This window comes from Nicotiana tomentosiformis, chromosome 1 (assembly GCF_000390325.3).
Source record: "Nicotiana tomentosiformis chromosome 1, ASM39032v3, whole genome shotgun sequence".
In the NCBI taxonomy this organism is placed as follows: Eukaryota; Viridiplantae; Streptophyta; class Magnoliopsida; order Solanales; family Solanaceae; genus Nicotiana; species Nicotiana tomentosiformis.
In genome coordinates, this window is record NC_090812.1 from 49841162 (window position 1) to 49866190 (window position 25029).

Here is a 25029-nt window from a genome sequence, read left to right on the forward strand (position 1 = left end):
TTCTTAAGTTATCAATCTTTAGTTTTCTTGAAATCAGGAGTCCCGCCTGGAAAATAGGGTCAGTTTTTAGTTTAGTCAAGTTTAGTTTATAGTTTTTCGCAAGCTCAATCTCAAATTTAGGAGACGCACTTCCTAGTTTGAGTTTTTCAGATTTTTATTTCTTTAGGAGACGCACATCCTAGTCGAGTCTTTAATTTTACTCTCATCATTGCATCTTTCATCAATAGCATAGGTAATTTATAGTTCTGCTAATAACTCACAAATCTTCCTAGTGTAAACTCGGGCAGAAAAAGTTTCTTTTGTTGTTTCCGTTTTGTTGTAGTATCAGGCGCCCACCTGGAGAACGAGGGAATTCATTTCAGTTTTAAGTCAACACAGGCGCCCACCTGGAGAACGAGGGAATTAATTTCAAGTTTTAAGTCATCAGGCGCTCACCTGAAAAACGAGGGAATTCATTCAAGTTTTAAGTCATCAGACGCCCACCTGGAGAACGAGGGAATTTATTTCAAGTTTTAAGTCATGAGGCACCTACCTAGAAAATAAGGGAATTTATTTCAAGTTTTAAGTCAACATCAGGCGCCCACCTGGAGAACGAGGGAATTCATTTCAGTTTTAAGTTAACACAGGCGCCCACCTGGAGAACGAGGGAATTAATTTCAAGTTTTAATTCATCAGGCGCCCACCTGGAAAACGAGGGAATTCATTCAAGTTTTAAGTCATCAGGCGCCCACCTGGAGAACGAGGAAATTTATTTCAAGTTTTAAGTCATCAGGCACCTACCTGGAAAATGAGGGAATTTATTTCAAGTTTTAAGTCATGATGCGCCCACCTGGAAAATGAGGGAATTCATTTCAAGTTTTAAGTCAACATCAAGCGCCCACCTGGAGAACGAGGGAATTCATTTCAAGTTTTAAGTCAACATCAGGCGCCCACCTGGAGAATGAGGAAATTTATTTCAAGTTTTTAAGTCAGCAGGCGCCCACCTGGAGAATGAGGGAATTTATTTCGAGTTTTAAGTCATCAGGCGCCCACCTGGAGAACGAGGGAAGTCATTTAAGAATTCAATTCAAGTTAGAAGTAGCAGAAGCTCACCTCAAGAATGCGAGCTGACAGTCTGAGATGACCAAATGAAGAAGTCTCAATCCAGAATAAAAGAAGAAAAAAAAGAAAAAGAAAAAAGAGAAGTGAATCCAAAATGCATAAGCCGATGAAAGACATGAACTGCTCAAGACATGGCTGAATACACGAGCACTGCATGTCCGGTCTTGATCCGAAGAAGCTGTAGAAGAATGAATCAGCACCTGCAGTTAGCAAGCAGCAAGGTTCAAATCAAAAGTCTGTATGAAGAACCATTCAAGCCTCAAGATCAAGCTTCAGAAGACTTATAGATAGGAATCTTGTAACTCATAGCTGACAGGCTTAGTTAGTCTTTTTTATTTTTTGATTTTTGATGTAATAACAGGACCGCGGACCGGAACCTCGACGGAACGGTATCTCACTCGACTCTGTCATCCTCTCCACACACTCCATTACTTCATTCACCTCTGAACTACACGTGACCTGATTCCTTTAAAGCCAATGATATGTAGGCAGCTCAGATACCAGGGTTCGATCACAATCTTCTATCCATCTCTCTTTTCTTTTGAATAAGTGTCGGGTCAGAAATCAATTACGTTGCTTACTTGTTTCTTTGCCCCGAAAACTCTTCGTGTTTCCAAGCAAAGAGGGGCAGCTGTAAGCACGTAATTTTTGATCCGGCACGTTTTTGAGCTATTTTAGTGTTTAAAATATTTATTTAACTTAACTTTAATTTTTATAGAGTTTCAATCAATTTTTACTTCAAATTACAATTTAAAAGCTCAAAAATATTTTTATTTTTAGTTTAAGGTCAGTTAGTATATTTATGTTTATAGTATTTTAATTTTACCATGACTTTAACCTATTTTCTCTATTTTTACTTTATTATAACATTTAAAAATATAAAAATATAGTTTTACTTTTAATATTTAATTTTACTTTAGTAGTTTATTAAGAGTGATTTATATAAATACGTTATATTATTTTAGTCTTCTTAGCCCAAAATTAAAACCCAACAAGACATGGACCCAACCCAATTTCCTAAATCCAAGCCCAATCCCTTAACCCTAAGCCCTTCTTCCTACCTAAAGATAAATACACACACTCATTTGCTTGGCTGCCAATTAATCTACCAAAAGATAAATACACACACACTCATTTGTTTGGCTGCCAATTAATCCCAACACTTCAACACCACCCAAGAGACACAAAAAGAAAAACGAAAAAAAGGGAAAAAAAGAGAAAACCCCCCAGCTCACTCCTCATCTTCCTGCCAAAAACGCAACCTAAAGCTGCTGCAAAAAAAAAAAAAAAAGAATTAACAGTACCCATAAACCCAGCTAAACCACCCCAAAAAAAGGAGCTCAAACCCCCACCTTAACCACTGAAAATCAGCAGAAACACCTCCCAAAAAAAAATCACTGTCAAGACCTGGTTGAGGTACGAGGTCCGTGAGGGATGAGGTTTGTCCGTCAGTCGAGTACGAGGTGGGTTTGAGTTTTCCGTCGTCCGGCGAGTGGATTTCGTTAGAGATCTGGTCGAAGGTCCTTGTGATTTTTCTCTTTGGTGGGTTGTTCTATTTAGCTGTTACTATACAATCTTGTTGGAGGCTTTGTATTGATTCGAATATTGAAGAAAGTTTGCAGCTATTTAAGGTCCACCCTTTATTCATTTTATCTCATCTCGTTATATCAGCTTGGTGAATGCTTTGTTTTTTTTTTTTTTGTTTTTTTTTTTTGATAGTATGCATTTATTTTGTTGACTTGATTAGTTTATTAATATATATATATATATATATATATATATATTGATATTAATTGTTTTATTCTTTGATCTGTGGTAATGATTTGATAATGGGATTTGGACCTAGTTTGTCAGATTGATTTTGCTCTTAATGTGAATATGTTTATCTTGATAAGTGTAACTGAATTCCAATTTAAGTACGGCTATCTTTTCCTATCAAGTTTTGGAGTTTTTGTTAGAAATTTGAATACTCAATTTATTTCTTAAATGCCTGAATAATTTAGCTTGATCAAACGTCCTCTGAGTAGTATAAAATGAAATTTTAATATGATTTTAGTTTTCTTTTACTTTAAATTAATAGTTTTGAGTAGTTAGGTTATTTGGGAAAGCGAAGTTTGGTTTTGTCAAATTATATCGATGGGTCAGTTGAAAGAATGTGATGAGCCAAATGAACAATCTTGCATTACAAATGTATCCGTAGAAGATAAATTCCTTTTGCTCCCACAATTTCAACTTCTATAAAGCATGCTTCACAATAATCTCAAACTTAGAAAGAATAACTTATAAATATTCGTAGCTTGCTTTAGGCGCGATTAATAAATCATCGTGATTATGGGTACGGTTCCCGTGGCATGGTCATGATGCGTAAATCCTCATTCGAGTGTGTGTTTCACATGACTCGACCATAACTTCAAATAATAATAAAAATCAAGCATGTCGTAAATCGCGGGTGCATTTCATGTGGCGCGGTTTACAACGTGTGTCAAAACGACAAGTGTACGATATCGTGACTTGTTTCAAATAAATTTCATAAATATTAAAAGCGGTCAGAAAGCTAAAAAGCGCAATAGATTTTAAATATGTAATAAATCAGATAATTAGGCCAATTATTAATAGTTGAGCGACCGTGCTAAAATTACGGAACTCGAAAATTCCTCACACCTTCTCTTGGGTTAACAGAATTCCTTACCCGATTTTTCTGTGTTCGCGGACTATAAATAGAGTCAAATTTCCTCGATTTGGGATTTAAAATAAACCGGTGACTTGGGACACCATAAATTATTCCAAGTGGCGACTCTGAATGAATAAATAATCCCATTTCGAACAATGTCACTTAAATTGAAAAAACTTCCCTATCCCCGCTCGGAAAAAAGGAGGTGTGACAGAAAAAAAAATAGAAAATGATCCACCACACCAAATTGGTTGTTTCATAAAATGGGGCTTCTGGTTGTTTCCGAACAATAGATTTAACAATACGATACAATCAATTTTATATGAACAATCAAAACAAACATTGTTTTAGGATAACAATACAAATACAATGCTTAACAACCATCCAAACAAGTTGTTAGATGACTCATGTCTTATCTGAAATTTCACTTTACACCACCTAATCATCTAAATATTTTATGGTTATTATATTGAAATCCACGAGTTTCTTCTTATGTGTAGCTCTCCAACTATTGGCGAAGACTCTAAACCCATTACATCCCCTCTCTCTTAGGCTCTATCTTAGCTCTTCATGGCTATAACATGAGGAGAAATTCATTGATATTTGATACTGATATTATTTGTTGGGTTAATTCACTTACTCTGCTTGCACCATTTGATTTTATTTTAATTGGAGAGTGAAAAAGTATTAAAATATTTAACTACTAATAGAATAGAAGTCATCGCTATCTAATACACATTGGCAAAATATAGATTTTAGAAACTTTTGTCTTGAATAATGTTGTCGTTTATTCAAAAGATATGAGTAGTTGTCTTAAAATTGTTATCACTATAATAGACTATGCACTTCATCGTATGACTATTGCTGAATGAAATGTCTCAAATGGTAAATTCTAATTTTTTAAAAAATTATAATATAAAGGAATGAATTATGTCTCAAATGGTAAACCCAATTTCTTAGACTCGAATTCTTAATTGATGTACATTAGACGCAGATTGTGATTTTAAAATCCTAGTCTTTGCCTTTAACTAGATGCCACAAAATCTTAAAATTTTCAAATAGATATCAATTACTCCTTAACTAATTGCAATTATCTCAGCGGTCCAATAACATTCTAGCTATTAATTAGACGCAAATCCTAAGTGATCACATAAGATTAATTTTTTAACTAGACGTGAATCCTAACTGACCATCAAATAATAGTTAATTATTAGCAAATTCTAATAAGTGATAAAACAAGAGATTATTTATTAACTGAACGTGAATTCTAAGCTCCCGTTTAGACATTGATTTTTTTTACTTTTTTTTAAAAAGAAAAAAAAATTTAAAAGTGTTGTTTGTTCATGGAATTTGTTTAGTTTTTGAAAAAAAAAATGAAGAAAAATTTTCAAGTTTCAAAACTGTTTTGGGCCAAGTTCTGGGTAAAAAAGTTTCATCTACTTACAAAATTTCAACTTGTTTTTCAAATAAAATGCATGTTGAAACACAACAACTTCCAAAAACTATTCTTCGATACAATTTCAATAACTCTTTTATTCAAGTTTTAATCAAATCTATGTCCAAACGTTAGTTAGGTGATCAAATAAGAATTATATTAAGTTCCCGTTAGAACATAGATTTTGGCTACTTTTTCAAAAAAAATGAAAATATTGTTTGTTCGCGAAACTTGATCAGTTTTTGAAAAAACTTGGAAGAAAAATTTTCAAGTTTCAAAAATTTATTTGGTTTAGTTTTTGGGTGATTTTTGTTTCTTCCACTCATAAAACTTTTAACCTTTTTCAAGTAAAATGTATGTTCAAATACAATTTTAATTTTCAAAAATTATTTTTTAACAGGAATTTAATTTTTTTTTCTTTCTAAATTTCAATTAAATATATATCCAAATGCTAGCTAAAATAAAGAAGAGAGGAAGAAAAGGTAGAAATATGAACATAGAAGTCTTCGGGGCAGAGATGGACTGAGAAAAGCAAAAGTGGGCGCAGAGATATTTGAACCAAAATGGTAAAATAAGATATCGATGCAAAAAAATGAAGATCTGACCTCCTTGAAAGAGTTATCGCGAAAGTGCCAAGAGCTGTATGTGTTGATATAGTGTATTGAACGACAAAAGAAGGACTTTCATGAAATTGATTGCAACCAAACATATAGGAGATAATAAATTCAACAGAGTAAAGAGTTAAAGAGTTCTTGAGATAATAAATTCAACGGAGTAATAAATAATGTTACTGACAGTATTTGGAACCTTTGCATAACCAAAGTAATTCCACCAATTTGAATCCTGTGATTAACCATCTTTTCTATGCTTCTTGATTTCCTTTAAAAGGAAAAAGGATAGCTAGAAAAAACCGGAACACACTCGCTAGTGAAAATTCCAATTTTCTGGGAAGTTTTGGACTTTCCAATTGTATGATTGGAGAGGTGGCTTTATAATTGCAACAAAGTTATTATATTTTCTTGACGAATTTTGGAGGTAATTTTTTGGATGGTCACTCAACTTATAAGAATACTCATTTAACACACCCAATAAAAAAATGAATCAAATTTTAAATAACAAGTTCTTATTTTTAACAAAGAAAAAATAGTTAAATCAAGTGGCGCTTTAAGAAAAGGACATATGACAAAATTAGAACAAAACTAATAAAAAGTAGGGCAAAGTTAAGAGGCTATGAGAATTTTCATATATTGTCATTTATACTTCGGTATTGTAATAAAGTAGGGCAAATTAATAAAGATTGATTGTCATGACATACGTATTGTAATTTTCGGTATCGGTACAGGCCATGAGAATTTTCATTTAAGAAGTGAAATCAATCTTTACAAACGTATTTTTAATTTTATGATTCTCTTTTTTTACACATGGAAGATTTACTTTTTACACATAAGTAATCTAAAATGATATTGTTTTTAATTTTAATATTGTAAATGGCCATGAAGGCCAATTTCCTCCACAGAATCTTGCTGGTTTAATCCTATTAAATTATTAATGTGCATCTTCACATTAATTTTCTTATATTTCATTAGGGGTGTCAATGGATATTTAAAAATCGATTAAACCGATCATACCGTACCGAATCGATTTTTAGGTTTCTTTTAATAAAATCGTAGGTTTTTATATAAATCTATAATTGTAACGATAATTAGGGTAGGTTTTTTATTTTATGAAAATAAACCTAAAAAATATCGAACCGTACCGAATAAATTTACAATGTGAAAAATATATTTATATATTAAGTTTAAAACAATAAAGCATTAATTTTTTTCCTGGGCCTTGGAATTATTAAACAATTACAAGCCAACAAGTAATTAAACTCAAAATCTTAATTCCCAAACCTATTATGTTACTCCTATTGAAACTAAATTATTTTCAACGTGTTCACTAGCAAGACACAAGGTATTGTAGCGATTATGAGTAACAAATTATAATGTATTGAATATGTTTCATTTCGTATGATTTAGATTTATCTTTTTGAATATTTAATCTTCTATAGACTTTATTCTTGAGTCCCAACTTGGTTAATATCTTTACACTCGCGTGATTTATATTTTCATTGTATTTGTTTAATTTCTTTTACGTTGTTGTAGAATAGTTGATGGATCTATACTCAATCCATCTTTCATGTTTTCTTAATTCATCACCTTTTAAACTGTAAAAATGTCGAGACAGTTTTGCTAAGTTCTATAAAAGTACGTATGTAATTGCATTCTACTAGTGACTTTTACATGACATTTCAAAAATAATTACCGAAAATTAACCGAACCGTACCGATACCGAAGAGAAATCGACATGATTGACAGTTTCGCAAAGTCTAATTTTGGTTATACATAATAGAATAACAGAAAAATTAGTATGATATAAATTTTATAAAATAACCGACCGAACCGAACCATCGACATACTTATATTTCACAATCTTCTCAAACTGTTTTTGTCGTACAAAGAGATTTTGAAAAGAGAAGGCAATATTTCCTCTCAAATCTCACTTTTTTCCCCAGACATTAGGATTCTAAACTACATAATTTTAGTATTCCAATTTTCTCCTTCATATGAGAATAAATAAAGAGGTATTTTAATTATTTTGTAATGAAATGAAAAGATTAGGGGTCAAATTGCAAGAAAATAAAAAATAAAGTGCAAATCGGAAAATGATGTATACTTTAGGGGTGCAAATAGAAAGAACTCTACTGACACTAACAGAGCAGCAGTCTGCATCTATATTTCTTCCTCTCTCTCTCTCTCTGTAAACGCTCCAAACACCAAGCTCCATTTCCATGGAAGTTCAGTACCAAGTAAGAATATTTTCCTCTTCTCCTTTTTGTGAGCAGTATTCTTTTGTAACAGTAATCTTTTGTATTGTGAAAAGTACTATTCCTTAATACAGATTCTAAATGTCTCTGGTCTCAGGTCTTATCTCTGTTGGTCTGTCTATTTAGTTTTCTTTTGCTGACTTTGGAACAAAACACAAAAAAGGACACTCCAAACATTTGAAATCCCATAAATAAAAGCCCTGTCTCTTAACCAAACTGTAAAGTTTTGTCTTTCAACTAGTAAAGCTTAATTTGGTCCTTGGGAGCTTTGGATATAGATCAATATTTAAAGGTCAACTCTTTTGCTAATTGGTATTAACAAATTTTCCGAGTTTGTATTGTGTTTAAGACAATCTAGAGAACTCTTTAACTTTTAAATTTTTATAAGAAAGTCATACGTGCCAGAGAAAATAGCTTTGCTTTATTTCCGAGACTTCTGGGTATCTATGCAAATGCCTATAGTGTATTTTGTGACTTGGATCCTATTTTGTTCTAGACAGCAATAATATTTGAATAGAAAGCATTTTGAATGTAGGATAGGGTGCGAAAGATGTCTGTTTTTCAACTAATTATTCAAGTTATCTAGTTTAAGTCTAGCGCTTACATCAATTTTAAAGATTTACAAGATTCTTGTTATAAAATGTTTTTTTTGCTTAAACTTTTTATATACGGGGTGTGAACTCTATGACATACCATATTCGATCAACATTATCTGTTTGTTAGTATTTGTTTTCACGGCCATTATAAACAACAAACAACAACAACAACAACCCAGTATAATCCCACTAGTGGGGTCTGGGGAGTGTAGTGTGTACGCAGACCTTACCCCTACCCTGGGGTAGAGAGGCTGTTTCCGATAGACCCTCGACTCCCTCCCTCCAAGAACTCTCCACCTTGCTCTTGGGGTGATTCGAACTCACAACCTCTTGGTTGGAAGTGGAGGGTGCTCACCACTAGGGCAACCCCTCTTGTCAAAACGGCCATTATAAAAATATTTATATTTATAGCATTTGTCTATATTACCCTCTATATATCTTACACGTCTTACTTAAGTAACACTCTACTTATTGGAGTGATAAGGGTAAATTTGAAGGAACAAAAGGAATTAGGGGTCATTTGGTTCAAAAATCAGTTATTTGTCAATTTTGTGTGGTAGTTCTCTTTGTTGTGGACGAAACAACTACATTGTTAACTGTCTGAATGTTTATTATCATTGAACTATTTATTTATCTTCTTCATTAGTAGTGTCATCTAAGTTTATCTTACACTTTGATATGACAGTTGGGTATCATCAACATGGAGGGTAAAATTGTGAAACTAACTAAAGATGTTGATATCAAGTAATGTTGATGGGTCGTGGTAGATTGTTGGTGGGGTACAAAAAAATGGCATACTCTGAAAAGGTACAACTGGAGTGCTTACAAGAGACTTTTCAAAATTGTTCAAGATCTTAATTTGGAACTAGATGTGGTAATATCATCCTACGGATGTAGAGACAACATCAGCGACAATGTTTATATTTTCATTTCACGATGGATTGAAGAAATTGGTTGTGGAAATCGTGACATATTTCTTACTGATAGAGAAGGGAGAAGAAACCATGAATGCCTCAACTCGAGAATTGATAAAGAGATTGTCTTTAAGAAGACGAATTGCTCTTGAGGTTTACCTTTACTGTATGAGAAACTTTCATCTGGAGTTTGATGAGTTATTTGAGAGTGAAATTATCTCTGAGATCGAGATAAGACTTGATCCTTATGGAGAACCACGATATCCATCATATACTGCAAAATTCGGATGAAAATATTCCGAAATTGGTGAATTTTAGTGTTGCGACAAGTATTTGCTTAAGAGTTTGCAAAAAGCATCACAAGCATGATGACGCTAAATCTTGGATACAATACCTCAGAATGTAGGTTCTTACGATTTAAAACCACAAGAAATTGAGTTTTTCTCGTGATGGTGGTGAGTGCGATAACTTTTATGCTAGATTTTTCTTGAACTAGTACTCTTAGATTTAATTGATCATGGCGATCGAGTACTTGTCCTAGCAGACTTGATTACCTTTGTTGATATAGGAGTGCCTTTAAAATGCAAAATCTGTCATGCCAAGTACTCGATCGCCATAATCAATTAATACTAGCTCAAGAAGAATATGCGATAAAATTCGTCCGTACTTTCCACCATGACGAAAAAATATAGTTTCTTGTGGTTTTGAATTGTAAGAGCCTACATACCCAGGTCCTTTACCCCAGATTGAGCATATATATGTATGTGATGCCTTTTATAAACTCTTAAAGCAAGTATTTGTCATAACACTGAAATCCACCAATTCCGGCGTACTTCAGCCCGAATTGTGTAGGATATGATGGATATCGCAGTTCTTCCCAAGGATTAAGTCCTATCTCAATCTCTGAGATAACTCCTCTCTCAAGCAGAGGCGGACCCAGAATTTTTATGGGACAGGGGCACATTATTCTGCTCAACCAGTGCCCCCTAAATACTTTTAGTGTTCAGGGTGCCAACTGATTTAAATTAACCATTTTCAAGGTATATACGTATATATATATACAGGATTTCGGCCGAAGTTTACGGGGTCCGGTGACCCCTCACCCATACACATGGGTCCGCCTCTGCTCTCAAGCATCTCATCAAACTCCAGACTGAAGCTTATAATACAATCAAGGTAAACCTCAAGTATAGTTCATCCTCTTAAGTCAATCTCTTTGTCAATTCCCGAGTTGAGACATTTATGTTTTCTTCTCTCATCTCTATCAGGTTAAAATATGTTAGGATTTTCGCAGCCGATTTTTTCAACCCATTGTGGAATGAGAATATGAAGTTATCGCTAACGTTAACTTCACATTCGTGGAATGAAATTAATACCTTCTGTTTCATATTATGATCTCGAATAATTTTGAAAAAGTCTCTTGTACCCACTCATATTGTACTTTTCGGAGCATGCCCTTCCACTATATCTCACCAACAATCTACCATGACACCAACTACATTAACTGACTTCAATATCTTTAGTTGGTTTAACAGATCGCCAGCATCCACAATTTCACATATACGGGAATGTAAGGGGCCTCTCGGTCCTACTACTCTGGAATGGTTAAACATTCTCAACCCTTCACATTTTGCAAGAAGTGTTAATAACTATGTGCTTGTACGGTGAACAAGTTAATCTGAGTAGGAGGACTACTTTTTACGTGGAAGTGCACAAAAATTAAAACTTGGAAGGACTCCTTTACATATTATACTAAAATAAGAAACAGAAGAAGGTTTTCAAGTATTCTGAATTCTAACTCGTTCTTTGTTTCATCCTGAATGAAGGAAAACCTCCTCACCTGTCCATTCCCAAATGGCCTCTAGCTTCCTTAGATAAATAAGCTTCATTTAGATAAATGATGGGTGGCAAGTGAGCGATTCCTTCTGCTAGGCAGCTAACAACCCTGACAGTGGTTGAAAGTTATATTCTCAAAATTACTGCTCAAACTCCTTGATCTTTGTCAACACTGTTTGAATTTTCCATAGTGCATTCCACCTTGATGTATAAAATCGGCTGTTGTGAATCTGATTCAAGCTTTACTAATTGAATTGGCCAGACACCACAGTCTCCCAATAAGAATGGCTTTTCTTTCAGCTGCATTGTTACTTCCTTGTCCCAATGGGTAAGAGTAAAGCTATTATTATCTGACCTCTAGAGTTTATCAAATTATCTCCAGCACCACTACTTCCCGGATTCCCGAGGCTACTATCATCAGAATTCAGTTCAAAGACAGTATTTAGCTCTCTCCCATAGAACTTTGTTGACCTGTTTCCTTAGCTGAATCATGTGAGTCATGCTACGAATATGAGTCCAATTCTGTTGCTACTCAATCTCTGGAAACTGTAGCTGTATGAAGCACACCATAGTACCAACGACCTGGACTTTGTTTCTGGCACAATCCGCACCATAGTACTCCCTTACTTGTTAGAACATGTGTGGACCCATAATTCCCAGCACACAAGAACTAGGTAGACATCGGAAACTCACCCTGTGTCTCATTCGTGTGCTCCTTTAGCCACCAAATAGTGACTTGATATTTGAAGGTAAGTGCAGTACCCTGTACTCCCAAGGCATAATCAAAGTATGATCACACTTGCCATTTCTCCATTCAGAAAAATATATTCTAATGATTCCTCACCTACAGAATTATAACAGCAGCATTTTGGAGAAACATTGTATTCCTTATTTGTTAGCTTATCATCAGTAGGTAGATTCTTTCTCATAGATCTCCGAAACAGAAATGAGCGTCTGAAGGGATTCTTCTGTGCCATATCATCTTGTTTGTAAAAGAAGGGCATCAAATTGTCTGGTCATTGTCCAAGCAGAAGAGCAGGTAAACTTACCTCCCTGAGTAGTGGTTATCAGGGGCATTAATATCACGGATCAGTACTTCAAGTACCTTTAACAGAAAATTAGTTGATAGAGTCTGTTGCAGGCTTGCAGCATCTCCTGATCCCAGCTTTGCTCTTTAATGAATTATGATGCTGTTGCTTTGTTTGGCCCGATATCATCAGGTATCATATTTGCAAGTGCTCCACCGCCTGTCCAATTGTCCCACCAAAAGGATACTTCTCCTTGTTTATTCTCCATAGTAAGTGTTCCTCAGCCTCATTCTTGTTTTCAACCAGTTTGTTCCACATCTGCGAGTGGCCTCCTTCCAATTACCTTGGAACTGAATGTGATCCCTGACAATATTTAGCTTTCATAAAATCGCCTTACGATGTTTTTTTTGTTCTAAGGATATCCACCATTGCAGCATTATCGTTGCATTGCTGATTTCCCCTATTCTTCTGAACCCAATCCCTCTTTTAGTGCGTGGGTAACACAATTTTTTTCGAGATGGAGGATGCCCAGTGATAATTATCCCATCCTTCAGTAGAGCGCCAAAAGAAATTTTCCATATGTTTTTCAATCTGATCCATGACTGTCTTCAGGGTGTCATTTTTAAAAATTTACCAGCAGAACTGAGAATACTTTTCATTTCATCACATTTGGTGCAGCTGAGCTCTTTAGATTCATGGCAAAAACAGCATATCTTATTTCCTTAATGGTAGGCAAGTCAGTCAAAGCTGTATTATCACCATCTATGTCTTATTTTAGAAGCTGACCTAGAGTAGACATGTCTTGTTGATCTTCAGAGTCAATAAAGAGCTATGGAAAAATTGGTAGCAGCCGGTAACAACTAGGCTCTGAGACATATAAACATTTCAAAGATTCAAATGTTCTTATATCACATTTTAATCTTCCTTGCATATGTATATGCAGTTTTCTCGTAATTGTTTCTATATTTCATGAAGCGAGGGTTTATCTGTTTCTTTTTTCTCTTTTTGTTGTACAAATCATAAATAGCTCAGAAACTTGACTGTACATCTACATCAAAGAGATAATTGATCATGCAGTGTAATTTCCATGTGTGTATCTACATCACTAGATATACTCTATTTTTTTAAAGGATTTCATAAAATCGCAGGTGCTAAATGATGCATGGGATGTCAATATACCAGTTGCGTGTAAGAATGTACTTTGGTGTTACCATAGAGAAGGCTATAACAAGATCTTGAAAAATGGCAAGCGTTTGAGTGATCCAGTTGGTAGACACTTATCTGCTTTTACCTTACCTCAGGCTGAGCCCAGCTCTATTGGAGAAACACAATCTCATGGAGTTTGAACAATTTGTGCAAAAGATGCATAGCAAGAAGAATTGTTGAGGATTCATTGATATTGGGAGTTGTTTGTTATCTATGATATTGAATGAACGCATTCGTCTTTATAGGTGTACAACTATCTAGATAGGAGAAGATGCGAGGAAAAAGAATTATGGGGAAAATTGATTGCTAGGAAGCCAGAATCTATTGCACTGAGTAGGTGATGGTTAAAATAGTAGCCTAATTTTCCGATATCATGTATTTTGGAACCCCTCCCTTGTTTGTACTATAATCTTTTGAACTTGGACAAATATATCTAATGAAAATGGCTTGTATATTCTTGATGAACAGAGAGAACAGGTTAATCTTGTTTAACAGTTGGTCCTTAGCCCTCCTGAAAGATTCTCTTGCAATTGTTTGTCGAAGTCAGCAAATAAAGAGAATTTGAAACTGTAAGCTGATAAATAAAGGGTCTACAAATGATGGCTCTGTGTGCGCGGAACTGTAATCACGCGTTGTGTCGGCCAAACGGTTAGCACCTGCAAATTTGGGGTAGCTATGGACAATTAAAATTTCAACATTTTCCATGAAGTTTGAACTATGACAGTTCAAAACTTCGTGAAAATTTCTTAAATTGTATTAAAATAAAGGATTTAAATTATAGACATTGATATTATAATTTTTTTTTTAATATTATGGTACAATTTATCGTCTGATAGCAACCTAGTTTATTTTACTAGGATACCGACTTAATGTTTATTACAAAAATTTATTTATAATTATCTTATAGAAGTAATTTGATAGTATAATTATTTTTTACATCTTAACTTTCAAATAAATATGTTAAGGAGGAGGATCACATTTCATGTGCATCCTAAAAGCTGGGATCACAAAAGTTTTGTTCTTCTTTCCTAATTCCACCCATTCTTGTTCTTGCTGCCCATTCATTCCATAGCCATAACTTCAATACTTGCTCTATTTGTTTGGCACGTGTACCACGTGTGAATCGCACGCTCCAAAGATAAGGTCACACAAAGCACTTCATCCGTGTCACGCATATGCTTAGACACGCTCGGCTTCCTTCACACGCGTGAGAAACCCTAGCCTTCGCATGCTCGCCGTGTTCCGCCGGATCTTTGCCGGGAAACCTTCCCGCGAATCCTAAAATCTCCTCTCCTATCTCAGGTTCTTTCTGTAGAGAATATCAATTTTCCTTCCGTCACTCTGCTCCGGCCAATTCGCCGGAATATTTATTATTGTATTTATATGGATCTGATTTCTACAAGTGATGCTCGTCGGCTTCTGTTCATGTCCCAGAGCAATTAGATGTGAAATGACACATTGTAAGTCATCTATCTCTTTTTTCTTATGAGAAAAATTGCTGAAAACGATCTAAAGGATGAATTTTTGGGATAAATTTATCATCTTTTTAGAACACCATTGCAAAAAGGAATAGGAAAAAAAAGTAAAGTAAACAAACTTAAGAGTGGTCAATGGTCATATTAATGGGCCTGAATAGAGCTGAATGGAAAAGGGAGTCTGTAGCCGAGCTCAAGTTATTTGGGATTGACGTGTAGCTGATTATAAAAACTAAAAAGGTGGTAGTATAAGCAAAAAATGAGTTTTTATTAAGACGCTGCCAAAATCATGCTTTATTTGTTAGCTCGGGTGGTTTAAGTAGATGGATATTTGGTATCTTCTAGATGGTTTTGGGAAGATTGCGTGGGAGGTTCTTTCATTCTGTGCGTGGGATTTAAGTTATACGTACCCAATAGTGTATTTTTACATGATCTATAATTTTAACTGAGTTGTAGCAGGTTACTTACTGTTATCAAACATGCATATTGTAGACTATCTATAATTGTTTTTTAAGTAATCTAATAGTGTAGAATTTCTTATTATTTGTTAGGAGTAGTTTATAAAATTTAAACCTGCATGAATATTGACTTGCATTTTGGAAGCATGAGATTCCTATTTGTTGTAAGTTGGATTTATGTGTTTAGAATTTCTATAGTTATTTGTCCAAATGGAATACCTGAAGTAGTGGCTCCGTTCTGCATGTCTTTCCTTTGAAATGCTTTTTGTGGTCTAATCATATTGATATTTTGACTTTGAAATTTTTTGCTAAACAAGGGAGCTAAAGAGCCAAGCCTCTGTAATCATACAAAAAAATGTCTTCTGAAATACTTTAGTCAAATTATTATGCTGAAGCATGACGCTGGGCTAGTAGAATGTCATCTGCATGTGAAGTTTGAAATGTAATAAAGCTCAAGCAAACGAAGTGGAAAAAGAAAAGCTGGAAAATGGCATCAGAGATGCAGAGATATGTTACAAATGAAGATGACGAAGAGATGGATGTGAAAGAAGAAGATGATGAGGATGAGGATGAGGATGATGAAGATAAGAATGGCACCATGCCTGCAATGGCAGGTTTCGATGGGGCACATGGATCTAGCAGCAGTAATATGTTTCAACACCATCAGCAATATCAGGAGCCGCCAACCCCTTGTGGGGGATCTCGTAGATGTAGGCCATTAGAAGAGAAGGAAAGAACAAAGCTTAGGGAGCGACAACGTAGAGCTATTACTGCTAAGATCTTGGCTGGTCTCCGAAGGCACGGGAACTATAACCTTAGAGTTAGGGCTGATATCAATGATGTTATTGCTGCTTTGGCAAGGGAAGCAGGCTGGGTTGTCCTTCCAGATGGAACCACCTTTCCCTCAAAATCACATTCACAGGTAACTCTCCTCCTCCATTCTAAGCAAAGTATTTCTTATCTTTTTCCAATATAACAAAGTTCACAGATAGTCTCAATGTGTTTAAGTTAGGCAAGATGAAAAATTTAGCGTTACGGAGGAGATTTGTCAACCGGGGCATATGCATCAATATTATTTTGTTTCTAGTAGATCCCAAGAAAACTCAATATGGTGTTGTTTTTTCAACATCTACAGGTCACTGGCGCTACTGGTGGGACACCCACCACAATGGTGACTTCATCATCTTCACATATACCGACACAACATACTCCACCTGCTTCGTTGAAAGGCACGCCTTCTGGGTTTCAGAACACAGCCAATCACAGTGCCTGTCAAATGAAAAGTGTGTTTATACCTACTTCTTCCCCTTATGATTCATCCTCCACTGCCCGATCGCAAACTTCAGCCATGGTTGCAGATGGACAAGACACACAAAATGACCCATTTCTTGTGGGGTCTGGGGATTCAATTGACAAGCAGGTGAAATGGGTAGCTTAACGTATTGTAAAACTTGTAAATTATTTAGGAATACATTTTCGCTTTGCCAATTCATTTGCGTAGAAATCTCTTGAAGTACCAAAACAATAAAAAATTACCTTGGCAATCCCGTATGGGTGGTGGATATGGGGTATCATATGTGTGAAATTGAAATTGTTGTTTGAATACTTTTGGAACTTTAGTTTTGCTGTTTCAACGGGCCTATAAGAGCATTCTGCTAATGTTGATGTTTCTGAAATATTTTATTAGGTTATTGACATACACACAAAGTTACAGGAGCGTGATTTTGCTGGGACACCCTACATTCCTGTTTATGTTATGCTACCTGTGAGGTTTCTGAACTTGAACCTTGTTAATTCTTCCTTATTCTGTCAATTACTGTTCAGGGGGCCTCTTGTATCTCATCTCTGTTTCTCTAGCAACTTGATCCTTTGACATGTGTAACTTGTGTCTTCATTCTACTTGCGTTCTTATTAAACCTTTAGAAGAGGAGAAGTTATTGTTTTACAGCTTTCCTCAAGTCATATTTGGTTAACCTGATACTCGTTTCCATGTTATATTGGCAGTTAGGAGTGATTAATATGAAGTCTGAGCTTGTTGATGCGGATGGTCTAGTGAAGCAACTGAGAGTTTTAAAGTCAACAAATGTTGATGGTGTGATGGTGGACTGCTGGTGGGGCATAGTAGAGGCAAATGCTCCACAGGATTATAACTGGAATGGATATAAAAGGCTGTTTCAAGTTGTGAGGGAGCATAAACTCAAAATAAAGGTGAGATTCACATGCGCTTTGTTGTGACTTCCTTGTTCTTCCACTTTATCCCATTATTGGTTTATGTGAATGAGTGTAATAATGGGGAAAGGATGATCCTTTTACCATCAAATGTATAAGGACTTCAATTAATTTCTATCTGAACATTAGAATTTTTAAAAGGAAGTGATCTTTCGGGACTTGTGATTGTCACCATAGTTATTGCATCATTTTGGACTGCAAATTATTGAGGTTTTATCTGAAAACAGGTTGTGATGTCCTTCCATGAATGTGGAGGTAACATTGGTGATGATGTTTGTATTCCACTGCCTCACTGGGTATCTGAAATCGGTCGAAGCAATCCTGATATATATTTTACAGACAGAGCAGGACGGCGAAACCCTGAATGTCTGTCGTGGGGAATTGATAAAGAGCGGGTTTTGAAAGGGCGCACTGCTGTAGAGGTATGTTATGTGACCTCGGTCAGAATGCACTCTTAGGATTATGTCCTAGTTGTTCTAAGGATAATGAGAAGAATATTTGTGTAGTGAATGAATGTCTTCTAGTTATTTTGAGGCTAAGAGAACATTTCTCTTTCTTTATTCTTTTTGGATTGAGGATGGGGCTGAAGAACAGCCTCTACTGACCACAAAAACCTCCAATTTTGTGGGCGGTCAAATGTGCCAGAAAAGATAATATATCCGAGTAACGGAAATCTTTTTCATGTTGAAAGCTTTACTGACCACTAATGCTGGCGCAATATGTATTTTTTAATTGTTTTTTTTGTGATAAGTAATGGCAATTTTATCTATCTAGCAAAAAGACGATGTAGAGTGTATAATTAGATTGTAATGATTCTTTTATCATTATCAAAAAAAAATTAGTGATTGTAATGAACAGGAAATCGAACATGGGTTCAGTGCTGGCACAAGGTGTTTTTGCCATTTTAACTCCTAAGTTCTGGAGATTCTTTATTGTTTTCAGTATATTTTATGCTTAACGACAATAATTGATTAGGAGTTACTGTTACTGAATTGTCAAGGGATTACTGCAGAAAAATGAAAAACACAGCAATTGAAATGTGCATATTTTCTTTTGAGAAGATTTGTGTCATGCTATACTTGCATATTAAATTTGCTTTTAAGAGGTTTTAAAATTCATAGAACTCCAATTTTCTTCTTTGTGAGACTACCTTTGTCAAAAACTATATCCTACCCAGATGTTTGTCTTTTTGACCAATGCAGGTCTACTTTGATTATATGAGAAGCTTTCGAGTTGAATTTGATGAGTTCTTTGAGGATGGTATTATTTCCATGGTTGAAGTAGGACTAGGCCCATGTGGGGAACTAAGATATCCCTCTAATCCTGTAAAGCATGGCTGGAGGTATCCTGGAGTTGGTGAATTCCAGGTAATTTTTTTCCTTTTTCTCTTTTAAGTTGAGGGCAGTAACTTAGATTTGGATGAATGCCATGCAAAAGGATTTGGTTGTCAAATCTGTATCTGTTTATGCATCACCATATTCCTGCATGAAATCAGACTTGAAAAAGAAAGGGCAAAATACAAAATTGGTAGGTCGGCCGAATCTAATTGCATCCGCTAGCATACAAAAAATAGACATTTTGTCGGCTATTATGTTTTGGAGCGGCTAAAAATATACATTTCTCAAAAGGAAAAGGTTTGTCTACCTCTCTTTGCTTAGATGTTGTAGCACTTATTCTCCTCCTAAGTGATTGCCCTAGTTGTTAGGATCTCTGTCAAAAATTAGAGCCAAATGTGTATTTCAATCACATGCTTGTGACCCTTTATAGCATCAATATGACTTTCTTGTCTCCCATAGTGTTACGACCAGTATTTGCTGAAAGGCCTGCGCAAGGCGGCTGAAGCAAGAGGACACTCATTCTGGGCACGAGGACCCGATAATGCTGGTTCCTACAATTCACAACCACAAGAGACTGGATTCTTTTGTGACGGGGGTGATTATGATGGATATTATGGTAGGTTTTTCCTCAACTGGTACTCTCAAGTTCTGGTTGACCATGCAGATCGGGTGCTTTCTTTGGCCAAGTTAGCTTTTGATGGAACATGCATTGCCGCAAAGGTTAGTCATCTTTAGGGACAGAATTTAATATATGATACATTATCAGTTGCTATATTCTTCTCAACACAAAAAACAATGACAATAATATTAACAATACTAATAAATAATGGAGTATGATAGTTTTGCTTTTTCTTCTGTTGATAAGTAATTTCCTTTAATTTTCTATACCTTTTTACTAATTATTTTCTTTATCCAGAAAAATCCTCCTTACTATAATCTAAATAAACAGGGACGGTGCATGACATGTTTCAAGCTTTTCTGTCATTGTCCTTATGCACATTAGAGAGTACTGTTTAGTATGCATTGATGTTCTCTCAGTAACTAAAAGTTCTTTTCTTAAACAATTCTCAAGAAGCTTGAATCAAGGACAATTTCAACCAAAATTATAGTAGAAGAGCCAGCTGTCAAGTCTCAACTTTACAATGTACTATGAAAGGCACTTAACAGGCAATGGGCTGTTACTTTTACTTGAAAATTGGAAAGGAGTAACCAGCCTTCTGTTCTTGTCATGTTCACATTGCTGTCACCTTATTTATTCTCTCCATCTGTCCTCTTGCCCAACCTTGGTAGCCTTTACTTGTGGAAATCAATTTGGCAGTTACAAATGACTCAGAGGTGGCAACCCACCAAGCCATTGCAAACTAACTTGCATTATTCATCTAGCCGAGTAAGATAGGTTGTGCATAAAGTTTATCCTTAAAATGATAATATGAATATTTACTTGTAAGTTTTAAGCGATTAAAGAATTCTAGGACTCAATTCTACCTCCTGGACTTCGTAGTATAAAGTTCACGGCTTTACGCTTTGAAGATTATGCCTATGATCAGATTGATGGATGTAGAAAATTTATATAGTTGACCCAGCTAGTTCAGAATTGAGGCATTGTTGATTAATTAATTGCTGGTCCAGAAACCATTAATGATTTCAAGGTTTTCCACTGACCGAAATATTTTAGGAGCAAATGTTGGTTGCAAAACCAGTCTAGTTCTGCACTTTGGTCTCCAAAGCCAAAAGCAGAAAACAAAATATTTTCTGCATAAAATAGCATTAGTCAGTTATGAAAGCCTCAGAACTAGTTTATAGCTTTATTGCTGTTTTCCCAGATGACAAGCCCAACACTTATTCGCCACAATTAAAAAACAAAACCAAATTGCTCAAATTCAATCCAAACACTCAGAATATTGTTCTCCTTAAGAAAGTAGTTTAGAGCTTTAATGGTATTTTTGCAGATGACCAGCCAACATCAATTCTCCAAAAATAAAAACAAAACTAATTTTCTCAAATTCAATTCCAAAAACTCAGAAAATTGTTTTTTTTTTTTTTAAATTCTTCTCAATTCGGACTGTTTTCTAATCCAAATGCAATAATATTAGATGTTGTAAGTATGCTTTTTTTTTTCTTTCTGCCGGAAGTGCTTTGGCTAACTCTGTTATCAAAAAAAAGTGCTTTGGCTAACTTTCCAATACTGTTTCGCCTGCCAGTACTCACAAATCTTCTTTTGTTAATTTTCAAAAGCTTGTGAATGATAATCATTCAGGTTTTTCTCGCATACATCCTTTGATGAAATTCATGCACTTGAAATAGAAAGTTTTTTATGCTTGCTTTGTCGTTTAGTTGAAGTTCGCTAGAAGAGAAGAGACTTCTTTTATATTAGGTATAGTTGATCCAATTTCTACCATATTTTAAATCTGAACAGCTATCAGGAATTCATTGGTGGTATAAGACATCTAGCCATGCTGCCGAATTAACAGCTGGGTTTTATAACCCAAGCAATCGAGATGGTTATGTTGCAATTGCGGCAATGCTGAAGAAGCATGGAGCTGCACTGAACTTCAAGTGTGCTGAAATGAGCATGTTAGAGCAGGCAGTGGATTTCTCTGAGGCTTTAGGTGATCCTGAAGGATTAGCCTGGCAAGTAAGCTTCGAGCACTATAGCTTGAGTTTCATCTCTGCTGAAAGATAAATGTCTACTAAAAAGACAGTTTGCTTTGCTATACTTGCAAATCTGTTGACCATTATGTTAACTGCAGATTAACTCACTTTGCCTTCGAACATCTCATTGCAGGTGCTGAATGCGGCTTGGGATGTTTCTCTACCAGTTTGCAGTGAGAATGCCCTCCTGTGTCATGATAGAGGTGGCTATAATTGTTTATTGGAAAAAGCTAAGCTCTTGAATGATCCGGATGGGAAGCATATTTTTGCTTTTACCTACCTTAGGCTCGGTCCCCTTCTCATTGACGGACAGAACTTCATGGAATTTGAACGATTTGTTAAGCGCATGCATGGTAAAGGATTGGAAGTCTTCTACTCTTGTGTCAATTTCGTGTCTTCATATTTGGTAATTTTGTGGTTGACTAGTTTGTGATTTATTTGGGTAGAACTAGTTGGGTCAAGACTTGAGGGTTCAAAACAAGTCTACGAAACTTAGATTTCGAATTGAATTATAGACTTAGGACCCGTTTGGCCATAGATTTTGCCAAAATAAATTTGGGTTTTATTTGGCAAACACATGTTTGGCCATAGATTTTGCCTACATTTTGGCAAAATCCCAAATCCCAAAATCAGCTCAATAGCTGGTTTTGGGCTAAAATATCACTATTACATTTTTTAAAAATTGCCCCAAACTTTTGTATTTTATAAAAGAGCTTACCATTTATTATTTTGTAACAATGTTGCTTCGTCTTCTCGGTCACCTGATAGTGTATCATGTAGTTCATTATAAAAATGATAATTTTGTATCAAATTTATTTATGTTCAGGACTATGGTTTGTGATAATATAATGAATGTTATTGATAATGGTATTGTTGGGTATTTGTGATAGTTTTTAGAACTTGTGGGTATAAGTCATGTTTCATGTTTTTCCAAAATAAATTTGGGAAATATGTTTTGAAAACTGATGTCCAAACACATTTTCATCTTCAAACCAAACTTCACCCAAATCAGATTTTTCAGAATAAATTTGGGAATCTATGGCCAAACGCTAGCTTAGGATCAGTGATATTGTCTAAGATTTGAATATTAGTTACATCTCTCGTGTTGTGGCTCTAGCTCACCATAAACTTGATTAACTCCAATCTCCAAGGACGAGATAGAGACTAGTCACCCCTTCAGCCACAGAAGAGTTTGATCTCACAGCGCCACCCTGAGTTTGCTTCGAAACAGAATAACAAATCGAGCTGAGGAAAAAGAAAAAGCAACTAGTAGAGGAGGAAATATCGTCTTGGAAGACGATAATTGATAACCAGTTAACCACGGGGAGATGCTAGTTGAAATCATGGCTAATGGACATCATATCAATAAATCAGCTCCTTGCCTTTATCGTCTATGGTTCTTCCAGTGAACAAATAGATTATAAAGCATGTTATTTATCTCGGTGCAAATATTTTATTCCTTAATGATGGTGGTTGTTTAGTAGAAATGAGGATGTTGAGGTGGATGTGCGGGCACACTAGGATGGATAAGATTAGGAATGAAGATATTCGGGAGAGGTGGGCGTGGCTCCGATGGATGACAAGATGCGGGAAGCAAGGCTCAGATGGTTCGGGCACGTGCGAAGGAGAAGTTCGAGTGCCCCATTAAGGAGATGTGAGCGGTTGGCTTTGACGAGTACGAGAAGAGGTAGAGGACGGCCCAAGAAGTGTTAAGGGAGGTGATCAGGCAGGACATGGCGAAGCTTCAGATTTCCGAGGACATGGCCCTTGATAGGAAGGTGTGGAGGTCGAGCATTAGGGTTGTAGGTTAGGAGGTAGTGGAGCTCTTTTCTACTTGGTACCGGTTGAGAGACTAGTCTGATAAGGTTGTGTCTTAGACTGCTAGTGATTATTGTTGTGTCCACACTATTCTTTCACTTTTCATAGTACCGAGCCATACTTACGTGTTATTGTTACTGTTTTTCATCTATTTTCTGGTACTTGTGATGCTGTTATTATTTCTATGGTTTCTGTTGATGGTACTAATATATTGTCTTTTTTGTCTCCTTTTTCGTCTCCTTGAGCCGAGGGTCTATCGGAAACAGCCTCTCTACCCCCTTGGGGTAGGGGTAAGGTCTGCGTACACTCTACCTTCCCCATACCCCACTTGTGGGATTTTACTGGGTTGTTGTTGTTGTTATTGTTGTTGTAATGATGGTGGTTGTTCTGCCAGCTATTTATTGACCTATCATCCCCAAGATCATCTCATAGGCAGTATTATGGTGACTTTGTGATTGGTTCCTCCGGTCTGTTTTGCAGGAGAAGCAGTCCTTGAGTCAACCGTAGTTCGGGAGAGCAGGCAATCTTCACTATGTGCATAAGTTCCCTGACTTCCCTCTTCCTTAATGATGGTGGTTGTTCTGCCAGCTATTTATTGACCTATCATCCCAAGATCATCTCATAGGCAGTATTATGGTGACATTGTCATTGGTTCCTCCTGTCTGTTTTGCAGGAGAAGCAGTCCTTGAGTTCCAATCGTAGTTCGGGAGAGCAGGCAATCTTCACTATGTGCATAAGTTCCCTCTTCCTTGGGGAAAGCAGGATTATATATATTTTTCAGTATAATTTAAGCATAGTTCAGGAGAGCAGGCAGTCTTCAGCTTGTGAGCAAACCCCCTCTCTGGGATTATATTTCTGTAGTAGAATGTAAGAATACACTTCCATAGGAAATATGAAGCTGCAGTGCTATCTGTGTATCCCTGCAATTTGACGTAAGATGTATATTCATGTTGAAGATGATCACATACCGTAACTTGACCTAAGATGTGTGATTCATGTTGTCATACTATATTAAACAATTTCAGTTGTAGAAAACAAAACTAGTTTTCAAGGTGCTCAAAGAATGGATTATTAGCAGAGGAAACTGGATCTTGAAACAGTGATGCACCTTTCATAATGATTATATAATCAGCTTGAATGGTGTAGGAATTCTGTAATTCTACAAGTATTTTAAGCATATATTCAGCTCAACAATCTGGAACTGGAAAAGATGTACTAATACCATTTTCTCGTCAAATTTTGCATGCCTAAATAGTGGCCAGCATCTCCTAATCATTATTGTATGTTAACCTGATAGGTCTAGTATATCTTTTAAGGTGATATGGTCTATATATATTAGCCACCTGCTCTTTTGTTAAACTGGTAGGTCTGCTATTACTTCCGATGTGAATTGGCGAATATAGT

General features: G+C 35.8%; 1 protein-coding gene and 1 pseudogene across 5 annotated transcripts; both read left to right on the top strand.

Moving 5' to 3' along the window:
- The first annotated feature begins 9426 nt into the window (after positions 1-9426).
- On the top strand, positions 9427-14121 carry LOC117273766 (beta-amylase 2, chloroplastic-like; annotated as a pseudogene).
- Positions 14122-14603: 482 nt separating this feature from the next.
- Positions 14604-24665, top strand: LOC104121695 (beta-amylase 7-like). Of its 5 annotated transcripts, none has more exons than XM_009633746.4 (12): positions 14607-15116; positions 15907-16511; positions 16725-17009; positions 17277-17354; positions 17594-17797; positions 18046-18240; positions 19021-19185; positions 19615-19875; positions 21572-21790; positions 21941-22160; positions 24106-24200; positions 24299-24665. In XM_009633746.4, exons 2-11 carry the CDS (start codon positions 16077-16079, stop codon positions 24165-24167), a joined length of 2124 nt encoding a protein of 707 aa, XP_009632041.1. In that variant the 5' UTR covers positions 14607-15116; positions 15907-16076; the 3' UTR covers positions 24168-24200; positions 24299-24665. The 5 variants fall into 5 exon arrangements, with proteins under 5 accessions (XP_018622261.1, XP_009632042.1, XP_070038529.1 ...); XM_009633744.4 differs by having other exon boundaries at positions 24106-24197; XM_018766745.3 differs by lacking the exon at positions 17277-17354 and having other exon boundaries at positions 14604-15116; positions 24106-24197.
- Positions 24666-25029: the final 364 nt, after the last annotated feature.